This window comes from Athene noctua, chromosome 5 (assembly GCF_965140245.1).
Source record: "Athene noctua chromosome 5, bAthNoc1.hap1.1, whole genome shotgun sequence".
NCBI classification, from domain to species: domain Eukaryota; kingdom Metazoa; phylum Chordata; class Aves; order Strigiformes; family Strigidae; genus Athene; species Athene noctua.
The window spans coordinates 53,332,192-53,351,260 of NC_134041.1; the positions used below are offsets into that span (position 1 = coordinate 53,332,192).

Consider the following 19,069-nt stretch of genomic DNA (forward strand, 5'->3'; position numbering starts at 1 on the left):
GTGGGCTCCTCATTGAATAGTACCTGTGACACCAACCACGCTGCTCCCATCACATGTAATGCAATATGGGATGTCTCTTCACTAGCTCATTGCTTGGATCTAATTTATTTTAAAGGTTTTCTTGGTCTGGAAGCTGTATGCGTCCATGGGGACATAGTGTGTGGAGGAGTAATAGGGAGATTTTTAGGGTTTCACAGCTTAGCATGAGAAAGGGGCACCCCCAGCTTGTTTCCCACAAGGGGGTTTTTAATATGATCTAAACCCACATGCACTGCCCAGTGCTGAGCATGTGGTAAAAGAAGGGAAGTTTTGCACATTTGGTAGTGTCTGCCTTGGCAACTGCAACAGCACCAGCCTGGTGCTTGGTGATGTGGAACACATGGCACATCTGTTTGGCTGCCACATTGCACCCTTCAGCATCCACGGGGCTTGTTCATCATGACCTTGAGTAGCCGTCCGGCTCAGCACAAAATGTGGCCCGAATTACCAATGCTATAGGATTGGATGTGAGAGCAGATGAGATCGCACCGGCACTGCCGAGCCCTTTGGATGTCTGTCCCCCTGCAGCCCCCATGGCAGTGCCCCTCGCCTCTGCCCAGCTTGGACCTGCCTGTCCACCCTCTCTGCAGCCCCTCTCCCAACAGCGTGGCTCTGCTTCTGCACAGCCCTGCACCCCCTCACACCCGGCTGTAGTAGGCAGCCATCTCCCTTCGGGGCACAGGGGGGTGGGGGGGGGGCTGTTCTTCCCCTGCCCAGCCATTGCCACTGGGGAGGGCAGGTGGGTGGAGGTGCAGCGGGGGCTTACATCTGTGCCAGCTCTTCAGGGCTGTGTTCATGGTGCCCTGGTCAGTGATACCCAGGAGCTTCTCAGCAGCTTCCCCCACATCTGCAGGGGCTTTTCTGGGTGGGTGGCAGCGAGCAGACGCCAGGTCCGTGCTCATACCCTCGAAGAACTGCTGGATGCAGACCTTGGCAAAGCTTCTGGCATGCTCCGCACATGTCTCGTCAAACAGCTTGCGCTCGATGTCTATGTAGTGGGACCAGTACCTGCTCTTCAGGAAAGCGGCTTGGGTGAAGCAGGGCCGGAGGGATCTGACCAAGAAAGCCAGCGTGGTCATCAGCAGGATAAAGCACCAGCCCAGAGCCTGCAGGGACGAGGAGGGAACTGGACATGTCATAGGCAGGCAGAGCACCCGCCTGGCACTTCCCACCAGCCGGCAGGAGCTCCCCAGGCTGCGAGTGAGCCTGGCTCCACTTTGGGCTGTTTGACTTTTGGCTGCATTTACACTGCAAAGCTGGATGAGGAGACCCTACGTATCATGTCAGTGCATCTGCACTGAAACTTTGTTTGCAGCACCCACATAGGCAGCACCTCTCCACTTCTTGCCTTGTATAGCATCAGCAGGCAGTGACCGTAAATAACACCAGACTGAATCCTGCACCCATCCCTCAGTCCTGCCTTTGATACCACCATGCCTCACCTGGGTCTAGATGAGTCCTCTGACTCGCAGCTAACGTTGTTTCAGATGCTCTCTGGTTAATAAATACATGTTGGTTGTTTTCATGCAAGTGGCAGAGGCAAGTGGCCTAGATGGTTATTAGCCCATTGCTTGCATATGTTTGTAATAAGCAGCAAGAGCAACTGCAGGCAACCAGTGGGTTATGGGAGGGGGTGACACCCCACCAGACAGGCAATAATATCTACATCAGCCCCTTCTGAATGCAAGATTCTAAATGAATCTCTTCATACACCTTTTGCTGCCCTGCGGCCCCAGGCTGCCCAGGGAGGAGGGGGACTGAATTGTCAGGTGACCTACAGCTTCAATCTCTGCACCGCTGGAGGTGTAACACTGGAGCTGAGTCTGAACAACTTGTACCCTTGCAAAATCACCACCCTCTCCTCCTGCAGCCTGATTTCAACAAGGAGATTCCCTCAAGGGAAGAACTAAGGCTGGCAGTGCTTAACCCTAAACCACCAGCAAGGGCACAGCCATGGTGCCTCTTACCTGCGAGATGCAGCGCAGGTACCTGACGGCCACTTCATTGGCAATGAGCTCCTGTCCATCGTAGATCTCCTTGCAGGGAATGCGGGCAAGGACCCGCTTCATCTCTCCCTGGGAGAGGCCGGGGTGGCTGGTGTTGCCCAGGGTCTCCACAGGCACCGAGGTGCAGAAGGCACAGGTGATGCACTTGCCATCCAGCAGCGTCACCGAGACCCAGACCGCCGGGGCGATCATGGCCCGCTGTGCCATGGAGCAGAACATGTAGCGCAGGACGGCTGGGTCCTTCCCTCGCTGGCCCTGGGGCCTCCTCCACTCCTCTGCCAGCATCGAGACGTTGTTGTTCAGCACGAAGCCCAGCAGGAACAAGATGAAGGGAGGTACCAGGAGGATGCCCAGCCCATAGGCCAGGTTGTAGTGCGGCAGGCAGGGGCAGTTGAAATCAAAGGCTGAGTACATCTGGGCACTGGCGAGGGCCATGATCCCACAGATGCCATTCATGAAGGATTCCTGGTTGGACTGGAGGAACTGGAAGATCATCCGAAACTTGTCCATCTTCTCTTGATGTGATTCCTTCCCCCACTGGGGTCTAAGATGTGGCCTTAGTTTACTTCATTCTTTCAGCCCCCCCTCTTCAAAGATGGGCATCAACAAGTCTCTGTGCAGTTCACTGATTTATTCATGCCCTGTTACAACCCCAATATTTAAAGTAGGAAATTAAAACATTATTTTCTGCAGATTTTGCTGCTTGCAAAAGTTCAGAGTTTGCTTCCTCCTGCTCTTCTTTGGGTCTGTGGGACCTGGGTTGTTTCTGGTTTGCTAAACCTGGCTTTGTTCTTCTCCACATCTCCATTTCTGCAGTCTCCCAGCCACTGGTCCCCTTGCCTGGAGGGTGCAGGTGTTACCTGTGCCCTCCCCAGAGTAATCTGTGCCCTGGGCTGGAAGGGGAGTTGGCTGGTCGGCCTCTGTGAACCTGTTTGCAAATACAGGAGGTGGGTGCTCCTCCCACGACCGAATGGGACACCTCACCTCTGCCGTGCCAGTGCCAGCACACATGGAACAGCGGGATGCCAGCGCTTCCCCCCTCCCTCCATGTCTGCGTCACATCAGCAGCATCTAATATAAATACTGTGCAGGTCTGCCAGCCCCCTCCTCTGTATCTGCTTTACTGGGAAATGCTTTTTCTGTTTTATTCTGCAGAGGGAAGGAGAAAAGGAAAGGCAGAGGAAGGAGGGATAAAGCTCTCAGTGCTCTATGATGTTGTATCTGTATTGCCAAGATCTGCAAACATCCACATTTCAGCCTGACTTAGAAGATGACACTTGTAGCTCCTTGGTTTTCACAGCCCTGTGCTCTGCTCTCAGGGCTTGCTAAAATATCCTACAAACTGTAGTTTGGCAACATCCAGAGGCACAGTGCTTTTCCTGGCTTTGGGGCTGGGGAAAAATAGGCATAGAAAGGAGAGAGGCCTGCAAGGGTGCAGGGGATGCATGCTGCTTTGCAGGTGGGTCCTGCTGAGAGCATGTGAGCCCTGGGTACCTCTGATTTCTCAGGAGAAGCCCCCTGACCAGCAGAGCTCTGAGGTTCAGGTTTTTCCCTGAGATTTCTTCTTTTCACCCACTTTCAATGATCATTTCTGAAGGGCTTGAGTGCACTTTGCTCTGAATGACAGTGATGGAGGCTGAACAATTTTCTTGCAGCTGCCTCTTGTGGGTATAATCCCAGTCCCTTGACAAATTTGGGTTGTGCAGGAATTGGGAATACAAAGACGATGAGTAAATCCTGCCAGTGACCTCCCTGGCCCAAGGGCAGCCACTGTTCCCTGAGGGACTGTGTTTCCCAGCAGTACCAGATCACCTGCAGGCATGGACAGTGCAGAGCCCTTCCTGCCCATCAGGCCAGCCGGTACCAGCAGCCCTGGGGGCTGAGGCTGCAGTGGAGCTGCCACTCTTCTGAAAGGGCAGAGCAACGACTACCTGGGTAGGTAGTCCTCCGTTTAGCAGGAGTGGTTGGGGCTGGGATCTGGCCATGTGCCTTCACCTGAGGCTAAGGTGTCTAAGGGCACATTTCCTATGCAGCCAGTGCATGGTGCAGGAAGGACTGAGCTAGCTGGGTGCTGGGGTGCAAAGCTTCCCCATCCCTTCCGTCCCTCTCTCCTTTCGCAAGGGCACAGCTCAGTTCAACTGTCAGCTCTGCAGACCTGGGCGTGTTCTGGTGCAGAGATCCTGGGCACGTTTGCCAGCACAGAGCCGACCATACAGACTCCTCCCCATCTTGCCAGAACTACGACAAACAGTAATGAGATGGGATAGCTATGGCTGGGCCAGGCTTAGCTCCTACAGCACAGACCTAAAAGAAGTGGACTGTGGTGTTGGTGCCCTCCTGCATCTCTATTCCAGTTCACAAAGCAGCTTTGATGCACTAGGTTGCTCCCTCAAGCTGTCCAAAAGATGGGGGAATATTGGGACTACAAGTGGCCATAAAACAGATGGTTGCAGTATTGATCACCTGCAAGGTGTTCAGTCCCTCTGATCCAGCACCACCTGTGCTGTGGACATGAGTATCAAGATACATCTGACTGTCTGGGCACCAGTGTGGCTGCATTGGTGGCTGTGAGACACATCACCGAGGCAAGCTGTACGTAGGTGGGTGGCATGTGGGAGATACTTTTCCCCAAGGTTTTGCAGTGCGTCAGTACAGAGGTAGGAAGCCAGACTGGGTATTTTGATTATGAGTCAGCGCTGCATTTTCTGACGTCTCCCCCCACACCAGCCCTGGGGCTCAGTTGATAATACCAGGTTCACCCTTAGATGCCACCACATAGGTGACCAGAAAGCATATAGGTAAGTGGACAGTCTTAGCTCTGCCTGCTGTGGAAAGGTTAATTGCATGATCTCCTCAAACGGGAAGAGATTTGACTGCATGAATATAGATGAGGCTTATAGTATTGCTAGCTAAAAGCTCAGGCTGGCTTCCCTGCTCACCTGGCGAGTGGCTGTTTGAAGGGCAGTTCACATCAAAGCCTGCATGAATCAACCTCGTAAAAAGCAGAGAGCTTTTTGATCTCCAGGAAAACTCTGCCTTTCATTAAACATGAATGAAGGGTCTGAGCCTGCTTGGTGTACAGTACTGGCAGTCCTCATTGAAGCCAGCAATAAATCAGTGGGATCCAAAACAGAGCCCATAGAAGCCAATGCCTGGGTCTTTCTTTCCATGTTGCCTTGTTAGGGGGAACCTTGTTTTCATGAGCTTGCCAACAGAAAGTTCACTCCAACCAATTTGCAAGAGAAGGCAGAGCTGGTGCTTCCTCCCATGATCCCAAAATGCTCATGCTTTGAAAACCAGGTTCTGGGAAAGATGGCACATGCCCAAGTCCCTCCCAGCATGGGGTCCTGCACCTGGATGCCAAGACAGACACCAAGCCCGGAAGTCAGAGAGGGCTTTGTGTGTTCCAGTCAATGTAGGATATAGAGAGGAGGGACATGAAAACAGTCATAATTCCTATCAGAAGAGTTTGAGAAAAAATTGGGGAAGTTGTCTTGGCAGCCAGCCTTGCTGTTTCATGGGCTCTTGGCAGGTGAGGATCACTAAGCACAACAGACATGTCTGTAGGTCAGGTATCAGACCAGCCCTGAGACAAAGAGCTGCTAAAGTTTGTGTATGACCCTCTCTGCTCCCACGTCCACAAGAGGGTACACACTCCTAGCAGACCTGGTGGGAAGGGACGTCTGGAGATTATCTGGTCCACTCCCCCTGCTCAAAGCACACATCTAATAGGGTTGTGAATATCTCTATGGATGGAGGTGCCACAGCCTCTGGGCAGCCTGTTCCATCACCCTCTAAGTAAGTAAGTGTTTTCTTCTCTTTAAATGGAATTTCCTGTATTTTGGGTTTGTGTCTGTTGCTTCTTGTCCTGTCATGGGATGCCAGATACTGTTTTCCACAATGGAGAAGAGTTCTCTGACTTCAAAGGGGGACACAGCACAGGACTCAGGGAGGCTGGGAGGATGAAGTCCCGTCCAACTGGAGCTACTCCATGACCAGACTGACCATCCCAGCAGTGTGTGAGCCATTATAGACCTGCAAAGGTCTATGGCTGTGCCCTTAAATCCTCTGGCTTTCTTCCTCCTGAAAGATATAGCAAAGCTGTTCCTCTTCCCCTTTTTTGCATTTCGTATTTTGTGGCCACTCTGGGATGACTTAGAATCTGAGAACATGGAAAGCAGCATGCAAAGGGGAGCTGCTGACCCCTGCTCTGAGCTGGTTAGGAAAATAGCCAATTTGACTGGTGTGGAGGGGTGAGTGCAAACTGAGTCTCAGCCTGAGATTTGTGATGTTGTGTCTGATAAAAGTACACCAAGAGACGAAATTCAAAGTGCAGTGACGATTTCAAAAGAGAGCTTGGAAAAGAAGCTCCCTGGACCTAAAGAGCTTCTGGTGGGAAGACCACTGTGTTGTTCCCAACCAGCAAGCGTCACACCTGGCTTTGTGCCCTCTCTGAGCACATCCAGGGGGCTCGGGCATTCAGCCAGAGTTGATTTTACTATGCAAATTAAAAAAAAAGATCTGCAGCCCATCCCTCTGTACCCCACAGCTCCTGGCTGGGCCTCAGCTGGCAGAGGCATGCAGCTGCCCACGGGTGGGCCATGGAGTTATTTGGCCTCCCTGTGTTTTGCCCAGCATCTCCTCCCTCCTTGACCCCCTGCACACAAACATCCTGGGGAGGAGGTTACCCACCTCCCAGCAGCTCCCCAGGCAGTAAATCTGGGCGATTAATATGTGTTTTCAATTCAACCTCTTGTTTTAGATTTAGTCACAAGATGGTGGCAAGTTTCTTTGCTCCTTTCCCACCCTCTTCTTTCCTCATGGAGGCCCTGCTTGCCTCATCTATCCATGCATGGCCAAGAAGACATTTCTTCTTCACCCCCCCCTCTTCACAGCCCCTCCACCTTGCACCCCTCACTCCCAGGACAAAGTGGGCATCAGTGTGAGCCTCAGCCTGGAGGAATGTATGTGTCTGTAGTAGGTTAGTTTGCAGTAAAGAGTTTAATGCATCCAAGCAGCAATGCTGGACAGAAATATCAGTCAAACTGGTACCATGGGTGGCACCATCTACAGTAGGGGCCGGAAAAAGGCAGGTAGGAAAGTAATTAGCATTAGAGACTCAGAGATAAGGTTACATTCGAACAGTTTTGAAACTAAGGGTGGAAATGACCAACTAGGTGATCCAAGGACGATCCTCTGAATCAGTTTGTGTTAAATCTAGCAGGGGAGTGTTTAAAATCTGTGTTCAGACTTCTCAGGCAGAGTCAGTGTGTCCTTTCCATGGCCCAATGCCAGTGCTTAGAGCAGCCACCTGAACCCCAGCACAGTCCTGTGGTTCTGGATATGTTAAGCAAAGCCTCTATTTCCTTTTCCTTCTGCAAATCCAACCGAATCCAGGGACATTTATCCAGAGGTATCGTCAATTAAATTTATACTGCTCCATGAATTTCAGTGTGTTGCCATATTTTGTTTTGAAAATGCATGGAAGTATTGACGAGTTGTTAGAGGGAGGTGGAACAGTTTGGCAGCTGGGCTGGGGGCAGCCAGAGCTCTCAGCAGATGGGAAGACGTAGGAGGTGGTTTTGCCTTTTTAAGTAAACATGTTGGTGTGGTACTAAAAGAGTTGCCAATTAAATCATTTCAGTGACAGCACTGCAAACTCTCTGAACCAGGTTTCACTGGCACGGGCAGGAGCTCCTCACACCTCTGTGAAGCTGCTGCTCCAGTCAGTTTGCATACGCAGCCAGATATTGCTGCTTTGGTTAAATCCTTCCTGGAGCCAGAAGGGTTTCATCACAGCTGTAAGGAGCTGCAAACAATTTAATATGACAAAAGTGCTATGCAGAGCCCTTGGTTGAGAAATGTCATTAACAGCAATTCTGGGACCTTTGGATTTTCAAAGCTATTTTATTTTGAAGGTTTTGCTAGGCACACCCTGGAGTGGAGCCTTTGGTGTTGGGGTTTTGGAGGACGATGTGAACACCACTGTCATCTATCTGCTGGTACTTGCTTTGTGCAGAGGTATGGCAGTGTCCCTCCAGTGTCTGCAGGACAAAGCCCCCTTCACACATCAGTGTGCTGGGAGAATTTGTACAGTGTACACTGGTCTCACCCCAGGGGATGCCTCTGGGTTGTTTGGCTGACATTCAGCGGAGGTTTCTCATAGTACCACATTTTCAAAAGTTTGTTCACCTGGTCCTTATCTGTGATGTCCCGGAGAAGATTTTCCTCTCCCACAGCCCCCTCTCCCTCTCTAGGCAAGCTGAAGCTGTGCAGTTTCATCTCTTGCCGCATGCTTTCAAAGAAGTGAAGGATGCATTTGTGAGCAAAGAGCCGGCTGTGCTCACAGCACGTTTCCTCAAAAATCTTTTGCTCGATGTCAATGTAGTTGCTCCAGTGACGTGCCTGCAGGAGGCTGGCCTGGTTGAAGCAAGGTCTGAGCCAGCAGGCAAGGAAAGCTGCTATGATAAGGATCAACAAAATGCTCCAGCCGAGTGCCTGGGTGATAAGAAATAAGCAGTGGAACAGGAGCAAGACAGGCACAAGGACAGGCACGAGCTGTTTGCCTGTATCACTGATCAGGGAATCTATGTGGCTGGAGGGGAGATGTGGCATATCTCGACTCCCATCCTTGATCTGTCCCTGAAATCCAACAGCCCCAAAATGCACTCAGAGGGTCAGTGTAATCTCCACCCAGTGAATATAGGACATTTATCTATGCAACAGTAGTTCAGTAGGATCACTGTTTGCAAAGTTAGCCTGGAGCAGCCAGGCATTGCCTTTGAGCACAGGAGCATCCCAGGGGAAGGGGACTTCAGTGCTCTCCTTTGGTGCTCACTTATCTGCAGTGACACCTTCATCTGCCACCTACACTGGCTCCAGGGCCCAGGAGTCCCAGCAGTGGGGTGAAGACAACCCAGACGACATGCAGCTCCTTTGGTAAGAAGGAAGGGCTTTTCAATGTACTCCTACTGGTCCTAATACCTGACCTGGCACTCCTGTACCAAGAGCAGGTGCTGGCCAGGCCTCCACTCCCCATCGTGTCCTATTCTATTGTTCCTGAGCAAGCTACTTTCATCTGTCCCAGCTTGCACTGTCCTTAAAACAGCCAGTCCTATCTGCGAGGTTGCAGTTGGAAAGGTCTTCTGACACTGGACAGGGCCTTAGGAGACACCTATATTCCTTACAACCTACATTTTATTGTCTGGGTTTAGAATTTGCTGGTTCTTTTAGGAACAAAGTTCTTTTAATAAAACCATCATTTATTTCCTTCCTTTTCCTTACCTGAGTGACTCTGGAGATTATCACTGAGGGTGGCAAGAAGCACTGGGGCATAAAGAAGCAAAGAGCAGTCTTGCTCCCAGCCTGAGCATGGTGAAGCAATGACAAATCAAGGAAGAGTCGGAGCAGATGGCACATGCCCCAGGCACCTCACTGACATGGGGGGGCTCTTCCGGCAGTGACCTACCTGGGACCAGCAGCGCAGGTACCTGGACACTGCCTTGCGGGACGTGTTGTTCCTCATGAGCTCATCATCCTTGCAGGGCACCTTGGCCAGCAGCTGCTGCACCTGCACCAGGCTGGTGTTGGCAAAGCCCACAAACTTCTCAGGATCCACAGAGCTGCTGAAAGCGCAGATCAGGCACTTGCCATCCAGGAGGGTGACTATGATCCAGATGACAGGGGCAATCATGGCTCTCTGCATGATGGAGGAACACATGTACCTGGGGCAGGAGAGGGAGAAGTGAGTGGGTAAATGCTCGGAGCTTTCTCCTTATCCATAGTCTTGCTGGATGCAGGCAGCCCTATGCCAAGCACCCCTCCCAGACCCAAGGAGCTAACTCCCTAGACTGTCCCCAGCATTGCTTCAGCTAATGCCTCTTCTGCTCTGGGATCGAAAAAAACTCAGCTAAAGGCAGGGAAACCACAAGGCTATCAATAAAGAATGACTGTGATGGAAATCAAACTCTTTCTGTACATTTACGTGGAAATGCCTTGTCTTTTTGCACAAGTAAGCCCCAGGAGAAACCCTGTGTGTGCACGACAGGGCGGGAAGCAATGCAGTTTCCCAGGGTGGCAGCATAATTCCAGCCATTAGTGTGGAGGCATACCTGCCCTTATTTGCTGGGATGGGATGACACTCTACCTTCGTTTCTGCTGTTGGAAATGCATTTACCATGCCCCTGCCCCTCCAGGCCCATGTGAAAAAGTCCTGGGAGCTGAGCTTAGAAGAAAGTTAATTACCAGAAGGATCAAAGCTATGGAGGCGAGACATCTAAACGGGAGGTTAAAGGAGGGACACCACTCCCAGTGCAAACCCCACCTGATGACAGCTAGGTCCTTCTTTCTGCACCCCTGCGGTCGCCTCCACTCCTCCAGCATCACCAGAGACTGTCTGTTGAGGATGAGTCCACAGAGGAAGAGGGCAATGGGGGGTACAAACATGATCCCCAAGCCATACGCCATGTTGTACCGAGGCAGACAGGGACAGCTGAAGTCAAAGCAGGTATACATCTTTACACTGGCCAGGGCTAACAGCCCACAGATCCCATTCATTACAGACTCTGAGTTGGACTGGAAGTACTGGAAGATCATCCGGAAACGGTCCATTGTGTTCTTTTGACCAGGGGGTCCCCTCCTGGGAAAGCCCTGGCACAGTCTATTTCCCTTGTCCCCACTTCTGCTGCCACGGGGTGGGGGATACAGCTCAGCCCACCGTCGGTTGGGGCAGGAGGATCGAGATGGAAGAGAGCTGCTGTGTCAGGGGGAAAACCCCGTGCTGAGGTCTCCCCAATGGCATACAGCTTTCACAGGTCTGTCTCTCACCCAGTGCTGGTCTTCCCGGGCAGTTGGTAGCTTTTCTAGGTGAGCAGATGGATACAGCCTCCGGCAGATGTTTTTTCCACCGCGATTTTCATTTTCAGGGCTGTCCCACATGACAACCAGTGACAGCCAGTGGTAGTGCTCAGTCCCTCCCTCCCAGAGGTGCTAATTCTCAATGGAGAGACATAGGTGGATGCCTGTGAACTGTCCTGTCTGCTGATTGAAGGCTGTTGAGCGATTCATTGGCTGGGAGAAACAAGACGAGTCAAATGAGCTCATCTGTGTTACTGCTGCCACCCCATTTCTTTTCCGTGAAGCAGGTCCCTAGCCCCAAGCAGGGCAGGGGGGAGGCAGGGAGCACATGCCTGACTCTGAACATGCCACATCACCACGAGCTCAGATTTCCCTATGAAAATAGGCTGAAAGGACAAACCCTTCAGTCAGGAGGCTGTGAGAATTGATAGCTTTCAAAGCCTGGAAAGGCACTATGGGGCAAAGACTGCTCTTGGCTACACATCATACACATACTGTGACATTTGTTCGTACCTACATCCATGTCCAAGGCCCTTGCACTGGGGCTCCTTCTTGCTCCCTGTCAGAGGGCATGGTAAATCAGAGCAGCTGACTCATTTGTCCCATGGGACTGGGTTATCATCTTCTGTCCATTTAAAATATCCCAGAGGCAATTCCTCTTTTCCTCTCCAAAGTTTATTTTGCAGATAAATACAGCTCATTGCCACACAAGGATGCTCTTTTTTTTTCCTGACATATTCAACATAATTTTTCACTCCCCAGCTTTCATCTGAAAACATTTTCAGATTTCTTCTCAGCTTAGGTTTCCACATGCATTCAGGAAAGTGGAAAAAAAAAGGTGTTACATTTACCTATTTTGTTAAAAAAGAGGAACCATCTCTACAGAAGTACACTAGCTGCCAGCGCTGAAGTTCTGCCCACGCCAACTCCCATTGCAGGGCTGATTGCCTTGATGGGATCACGCCAAAAGGCAGCAGTGCGAGGGGTACCTGTAGTTGCTCACAAGCACGTACAGCAGGTGTGCGACACACGCTGACTCACAGGGCCACAATGATCCTCTGATCTAAGCAACGACTCACACAATTACTTTAATGAAATACAATTGCACCAACCATGATATTTGTGTTCTCCTTTAACATCAAGTGGAAATGACTGTTAAAGTTCATCCATCAGCAATAAAAAACCTGTGGCTAATCAGCTGATGTTTCCATTTTGTCATTACAGGACATCGGGACCCCTCCATTTTGCTGTTACAGGGCATCAGGACCCCTGGCTGAACTCCACAGGTGATTTTTAGCCAGGGTGCAGCCTGTCTCTGTTCCCAACTGCTTTAATGCTCATTGAGTTTCTCATTTGCATTTTTGTGCTGACTCGGGTTCAGAAAGCATTGTGCACTCTCTGTAGAACAATTACTTTAGACAAATAATTATGCCTTTCCAGCTCTCTTGGGCAAAAACATAGTAAAGGCTAAATAGTTCCTCACAGCTCAGGAAAATAAGATGTAAAAAGAGTAGGAAGCATTCTCTGGACAGCACTTCTCCCAGATGCAATCGCCTGGCCTGGATGTTAGAGATCTGTAAAGGATGCCTCAGGGTAATTACTGCACTCTGTTGTGATCTGTGATCTCACCAGTAACTCAGAGCTGAGACACAGAGTTGTTGAATCATAGAAGAAAGAGAATATTTCTTAATTTGCAGCAGAAGATGTCAGGATCTTCTTGGGGAGAGAGAGAAAGGACCCTTAAGGTAAGTAAATTGCTAGACATGGGCAAATGTTCAGAATTGTTCTCAAAATGAAGCACATTTGATTACTCAGTTCTTAGGGTGAAACAAAGAGGAAACAAGGACTAAAATCATCTATCTATCTCCTCTGCTCCAGCAAGGGGACCTGCCCCATGTCCCCAGTGGTGTAGTCACCCTTCTGAGCCTGCTGTGAGGCTGCCTGTGACTCCTGGGCTGCTGGAGAGGGGCACCATCCTCAGCAGAAGGCAGCTGCTCCTTGGCAGCAAATCTCCAAAATCGCGCTGGAAGCTGTTGTTCCTCAGGGCATCTTTTGGACATTCACGTTGGACAAACCTTTGCTTTTGCCTCAGCACTGCAGAACATGGCAAGAGGGAGGGGGATGCCCTTCCCCTCTCCTTTATGGAAGTAAAATACCAGCCATAGGCTTTTTGCCTCTGATGATGGACAGGGTTCTGGGTACAGATGCAGGAAACCCTCACCCTATAGGTGAGAGCCCTTTTGGTGCAGCACAGCCATAAGTCCCTCTTGCTTTGCAGAGAAGGTTGACTTCATCATCAAAATTTGAGTTGGTCATTTAAAAGAGGACAAATTCACCAGAATGATATGGTCAGTTTTGTGCCTGAACCCGTGATGCTGGAGCAACACTGATGCTGTGCACGCGGCATGCATGCCTTCGGGGTGTGTGTATATCCAGAGCAAGACCTTAAACATATATTTAGGTGGGTAGCAGAGAGCCAGCAGTGCAAGTCCACTGTGTCTGGGGCTGCACCCTCGGTCTGTGCCACCAGCTCCACCTCACCATTGTGTTGGTCCCTGAAGGACAGAGGCAGGAGGACTGCGGCTGTGCCAATAACTCTGCTTGCTTCCTGGCCTCCCTCGAGTCCCAGCAATGGGTGAGCTGCTGGGGATATGTGTTGCTTTGTCACACCTTGTTTTCCCTTTTCTGTTCTGGGACTGGACCTTCTTTCCCCAGGAAGGCCAGTGTTCAGGAACAAACATTTCACCCATCCTGAAGCTTGATCTGTTGGAAACAGGCCATTGCCACCAGCACTTGTCCCAGCAGTAGGGAAGGGGCCTCAGGGCTCCAAAGGGAACACTCCTGGCCCATGTTGTGGGAGATGATGGGTTATCTCATTAGGAGCCGTTTGCAGTTGTTTATAACTTTGACAAATTATTTAATTATCCAGAGTGATTTTTTTCTGTCCTGAACATCTGCCTCAGGCAAAATATTTTTAGAAAACTGTTACATGGGTTGGTCAGCTGTTCCTGAGATGATGTAAGGGCAGAAAAAAAAAAAAAGTTATTTTCCCCTGTTAAAAAACAGGGCGTTGTGCAATTGATCTGCAAAGGCACAGCAACTCTGACACCTGACTCAAGGACACAGCAGTGACTATCCTGCTCCAAGTGGGTGCTGCAGGTGGGGTTGCCCCCCCCAGCACCACAGGAAGCTGAGTTATCCCCCTGCTCCTTTTTGTGCCTCTGTTGCCAGCTGTGGAGTTACCCTAGGAGAAACCAGGATGGAAAAATGACCCAGCACATTCCCGGACTGGAGGGGATGGCTATGAAATTAATTTAGCTCTGAATTCCTTCTTAGTTTCTTGACTAATTGCCACATGAGGATGCCACCTCCACACAGTGCTTGGTTAAAATGAGCACTGTATGGTCACAAGGAGCAGGTACCTAGCAACGTGTGTTCCTCACCGCAGTTCCCCTTTTCAGGAGTAAGTGTGGATTCACATAGAGCCCCACATCGGGTACTGGGAGGATGAGTAAGTCACTGGTAAAACATGGCATCCCTGAGGCATGAAAGCAACTATGTTCTCCCAGGTCACCACAGGAGGACTGTGGTCCAATCTCTGTTTTCAGCACCTCTCAGCCAGTAAATTGGAAAACCCCTTCCACCTGTCTGTGTTTATTCAGAGGACAAGAGTTAATGTTTTTTCAAGGTTTAGAGGAAATATATCTTCTTGTGTTTAAGTGAAGGCTATTAACACCATAAATCACGTTTACCAGCAACAGTGCCTGCAGACGAACATCTTGTTCCTCTGTAGTTCAGGTGGGCCTGTTGCCAGTCCTTGGGCACACAGGTAGACACCTCTGAGAGCCTGCCTGTACTTGACCAGCAGGTTGCAACTGAGATTTATTTTCTATTACCTTTTTCAGACAGTTTGGTGACCAGTCTCCCACTGGTATCTGAAGACAGTGGAGCAGCATCATCGCCGCCTTTCTTTGCAAAGCTGGCAAAGGATTTTACTCCTTGCTGCCTAAAAATCTTTCAGCCATCTTCAACAGCATAATCATATCACAGCAGAAATCACCTTCCATTTCAACTGCCCATGAATAAGGATATAGGTGGTATTTCCTCCCTCCAAACACTACACAAACTCCTGATGGTCACTAGCAGCAGAGACAAATTAGAGCACTGTTGGCTCTGTGGGGCAGGGACCACCCGAACCCGAGTATTTTTTCAGTTGAGTATACTGCCCAGACTAAGCAAATAATGAGTAATGACCATTAAATGATTAATGAGATGCTAGCAAAAATAATGGCAGCATTGTGAAATGTAGTTTGTCTTCACTAATAATGTTCTCTGGAGATTAGATACTCCTGTGTTCTGCCTTGTAACTTCATTAAAGCACCAATATGCAGCTGACTGCCAGTGAGGAAATATATGGCTTAGTTATGTGTTGTTGTTCTTAAGAGCTCATTATATATTGCTCTCCTGGCCGTTAGCACTTAGTTTTTTGGCTTATGTGGAAGCCCTCTTTCCTGATCTCTGCATTATCCCAACCTTGACCTAATTCACACCATTTCTGACTGAGAGAGCTTTTTGCAAGGCCATTTATCTGCTTGTCTTGGAGCTGATGCTGTGGTGAGATCATTTGAAATGGAGTCTCCTCTCATCTTGAGAGTGAATTAGGGAATAAGGTGGAGAATTAGGGAATCAGGCTGATCTCTTAATATCCCAGCTCAGTGATTTTCAGACTCTTTCTGATTTGCTAACGCTCACATATCTTCCAACAGGGCTGAGGGCCCCAGATAGCAGATTTAAGGCTTCTGACATTTCTTGTTATTTTCTTGTTATTTTTCTCAGGCTCTTAAAATTAAGCTTCAGCCTGGGGAGTCCACAGTTTACAGGCTGAAAACCACTGATAACAAACTCCTCTTGAGAGATCAGTTTGTCTTTAGTTTGCAGAGATGTCAAAAGAAACTATTTAGGTGCTTAAAGGGAAATGGGGGTTGGGTGGGTGATGAAAGTGCCATGACCCTGAGCCTCTGCAGCTGATGGGGTTTGGGGCTGACACAGTCCTTGTCTGGTGTGACTACTCCAGGAAGCAGACCAAATCCTTCAATAGCTGGATTTATGGCTTTTAAGCCAAAATTTCTGTCTGTGTCATTAATTGACCGAAGACGCTCAGGTGAGTTACAGCTAAAAGCTGATTCTGCCCCCTAGTTTTTGCCAGTGTCCAGAGATGCTCTTTGTTAGCAGGTGTACGAGCACTCGACTTGCAGATGTTGGCTGCCAGTGCTCAAAGCCCATGCACAGGTTGGTTTACTGTCACTTTTCTCCTGGCTGTTATTTTGACAGTAAGAAAATAAAATCTCGTTTGATATAACCGTAGGGAATATGGCTTTATAAAACAACCTCCTGATTATGTTTCCATTTCTCATTACAAGTTGTTCCACATTGACAGCCAAGAACACATGTAATATACAAAGTCAACTTTCAGTTGACTCTTACCAGTGACTCAGGCAGTAAACATTTGGGGTACTAGATAAGGACTCTTGAATTTTCGAGTTGTAATCCATAGCACAGATTTCTTAAAACACTCCTGTGGCTACAGATATGTTGTTGTAACATGAATCTACTTGCACTGACTGTGATTGTGATTGAATTTAGTCATTCTGGGATGCACAAACAATGATGTATGAGTTCCCTAGAGACAAACTGATTAATGTCACAGATCTTTCGTAAAGAGTGAATCCTATATTTCTCTAATTTACATGTCAGGAATGGAAGAAGTTTGTAAAGACAGAAAGAGAAATTTATTACCAAATTTCACAATCCCCCCCCCCCTTTTTTTTTTTTTTAAACTTGAAGCCTTAAGCAAAACTGACTGTGTTTTTGAGTCAGGAATAGTTACAAAGAAGGATCCCAAAGAAGTATCATTGCTGTACACTCCGGTGCAGGAGAGCAGGGCTTTAAAAATGAGGAGTGAAGTCTGTTTGCACCCAGAGGGACTAGAGCTGGGGGGAGGGAAGAGAGTGGAGCAAAGCCTCTAAATGCCTTGGAAACACCTTTTCTTGGTGCAACACAAAGTGACGCACCGGTCTTATATAGCGCATTTAAAAAGAGCAAGCTTGCATCCGTGTGCTGAACTTGCAGAGGGACCCATCACCACGGAGCGGTGCTGCGGCTCCTGCCAGCTCGCAGCCGCTTCTCCCCGCACTGCCGCACGCTGGAAGGGCTGGCTGGCCGGCCGTCCCTTCCTCCGGCTGGCCGGTCATACTCAGAGGCAAGAGGCAGATTTTCCAGGAATGCTGAGCATCCCTGGAATTGTCGCCAGGCAGGCGTTGATCAGTGATGCAGCTGTCAGAAGTCCTGCGGCATCCACGTAATGCTGGAAGGTGAAGCACAAGAGCAGTTGTCATTTGGGATGCTTGGGCTCATCTCATTTTATGTATCTCAGCTACAGATCTTTATTAAGTTTTAAGAGACATCAGGCATTTTCTGGGCTAAAAGTGTGATAGAGCCATGTTAACTCTTTGTTATGCACTGCAAATAAACTGCAGAGGTTGTACTGGTAACTGAGAGTGAAGCAATCCCACTGGCAGGGCTGGGTGGTCGTAAGGGTCTGCTCCTCTGTGCTGTAAACCATGAAACAGAGTTTCCCAAGAAAAGTGAGGTGTGCATCAAGATACCATAACCAAACCACTACAGGTGTTTTCTTATTACAAGAAAACACAATCTCTCTCCACAGGGGTTAAAATTAATCTTATCTCCATGTTCCTTGGTGCTGTGAGGTGGAAGATTTACTCTTCCAGTGCCTGGTGTAGTTATTACTCTTGTATACAGTGATGGTTAAAAAACCCTCCCTCTGTGAGATAAGAATGCGCATTCAGCGAGGCACGCTGTCTGCTTTGCAAAAGTGTAAGCCATCACACACAGCAGTATTTAATCTGGTCAGGGTTTGAGTTTGTCTCAGATTTCTTTCAGGCACCAGTGCTGACTCCAAACTTGCTTCGGAGTGAGTCACAGACAGAAAACTCAGCTCATTGTGGCATTTCTCTGAAGAGAAAAAACAAACAAACAAGCAAACAAACAGCAGCCATTTCTCATCAGAAGCTTTCAGTCACATCCTTTGACAGCCCCCTTTGCCAACCACACTGGCCCTCGGCAGCACGGTCACAGGGGTGAAGCTTCAGCTGCTCCTTATCCGAGCAGACACGACCCCGCAAGGGCAGCAGCTGCAGCCGCTGTCACCAGGGATGGAGCCCGTGCAGGAAGGACTGAATGGCTCTGACATCTCTCTACCCCTTGCTGCTGCTGCTTTTCTAAAAGCTTTTTTCTTCCAGATAAAAATCTATCTTGTTTTATGGACTCCTGGAGTACAGATATCTTTTTAGGTGTCTTGTTCAAGAGTAGCGGCGACAGGATTGCTTAGAAACTATGAAGAGGACATCTTAATCATCCAGGCACATATCCTAGCTTCTCTGTACCTGCTGTGACAAAGGAGCTTTTCCAAGCATCTGAGGCTCAGGCAACAGCTTAAATACAGGAGTTGTGAGAGCTTGTTATTCAGCGTATGCACATACACACATCGGTTCCTCTGCTGAGTAATAGGTGACCTCTGATCCTAAGTAAAATCCATGTTCTGATATGAAAATACCATTTCATTCTCACACTGACGCTGGGGTCACCTAACCTAAAACACATATCCCTGAAGCATTTAAAACTTGGTGCTTCACAGTAGCTGCAATTCATCTTCCAGCAAAATGAGTCCCGTCTCACAAGTTTGTCCTGTCATCTAGCTCTTGACTTTATCTGTGCGTCTAACCCACCTTCTCACATTGTTAATCTTCTTCTCTGTGTATGTTATATGGTGTTCGGTGTTTTCAGAATGCTGTGAACACAAATGCAGTTATCCAGCTATGGCAATTCTTTCTCCCAGGAAAATACCAGCCTGCCTTAACCTTCTCATGGGCGTCTCTTCCTTTCACCAGCATCAGATATTCTCTGTGATGACAAGTGACTTGTGAATGATCCCTGTGGCAGATTTCATCTATGCTTGGCCATGATAAATGGGAAACCAGCAAATCCTTGGAATCTCAGGATGTTCAGACTCGAAGGTACAGTTTTTCTTTCACTGCCCAACTCTTATTTCTTCTGGCTCACACATTCTGATTTTGGAGCTTGTCTTTCAT

The 19,069-nt window shown here is 49.1% G+C and overlaps 2 protein-coding genes across 2 annotated transcripts; both read right to left on the reverse strand.

The window, feature by feature from the left end:
- Positions 1-677: 677 nt before the first annotated feature.
- On the reverse strand, positions 678-2,555 carry CALHM1 (calcium homeostasis modulator 1). Its single transcript, XM_074908445.1, has 2 exons — positions 2,007-2,555; positions 678-1,145 (listed from the first exon to the last, which is right to left on the reverse strand). The coding sequence occupies exons 1-2, from the start codon at positions 2,553-2,555 to the stop codon at positions 678-680; spliced, it is 1,017 nt and encodes a 338-aa protein (XP_074764546.1).
- Positions 2,556-8,153: 5,598 nt separating this feature from the next.
- CALHM3 (calcium homeostasis modulator 3) lies at positions 8,154-10,655 on the reverse strand. Its single transcript, XM_074908034.1, has 3 exons — positions 10,369-10,655; positions 9,514-9,769; positions 8,154-8,543 (listed from the first exon to the last, which is right to left on the reverse strand). The coding sequence occupies exons 1-3, from the start codon at positions 10,653-10,655 to the stop codon at positions 8,154-8,156; spliced, it is 933 nt and encodes a 310-aa protein (XP_074764135.1).
- Positions 10,656-19,069: the final 8,414 nt, after the last annotated feature.

Coding starts and splice junctions, on each gene's coding strand:
- CALHM1 (XM_074908445.1), bottom strand. CDS start 2,555: ATGGACAAGTTTCGGATGATCTTCCAGTTCCTCCAGTCCAACCAGGAA. Junction 1,146..2,006: donor ACCTGCGCTGCATCTCGCAG/GTAAGAGGCACC, acceptor TCGTCCCTGCAG/GCTCTGGGCTGGTGCTTTAT.
- CALHM3 (XM_074908034.1), bottom strand. CDS start 10,655: ATGGACCGTTTCCGGATGATCTTCCAGTACTTCCAGTCCAACTCAGAG. Junction 9,770..10,368: donor AAGGACCTAGCTGTCATCAG/GTGGGGTTTGCA, acceptor CTCCTGCCCCAG/GTACATGTGTTCCTCCATCA. Junction 8,544..9,513: donor ACCTGCGCTGCTGGTCCCAG/GTAGGTCACTGC, acceptor CTTATCACCCAG/GCACTCGGCTGGAGCATTTT.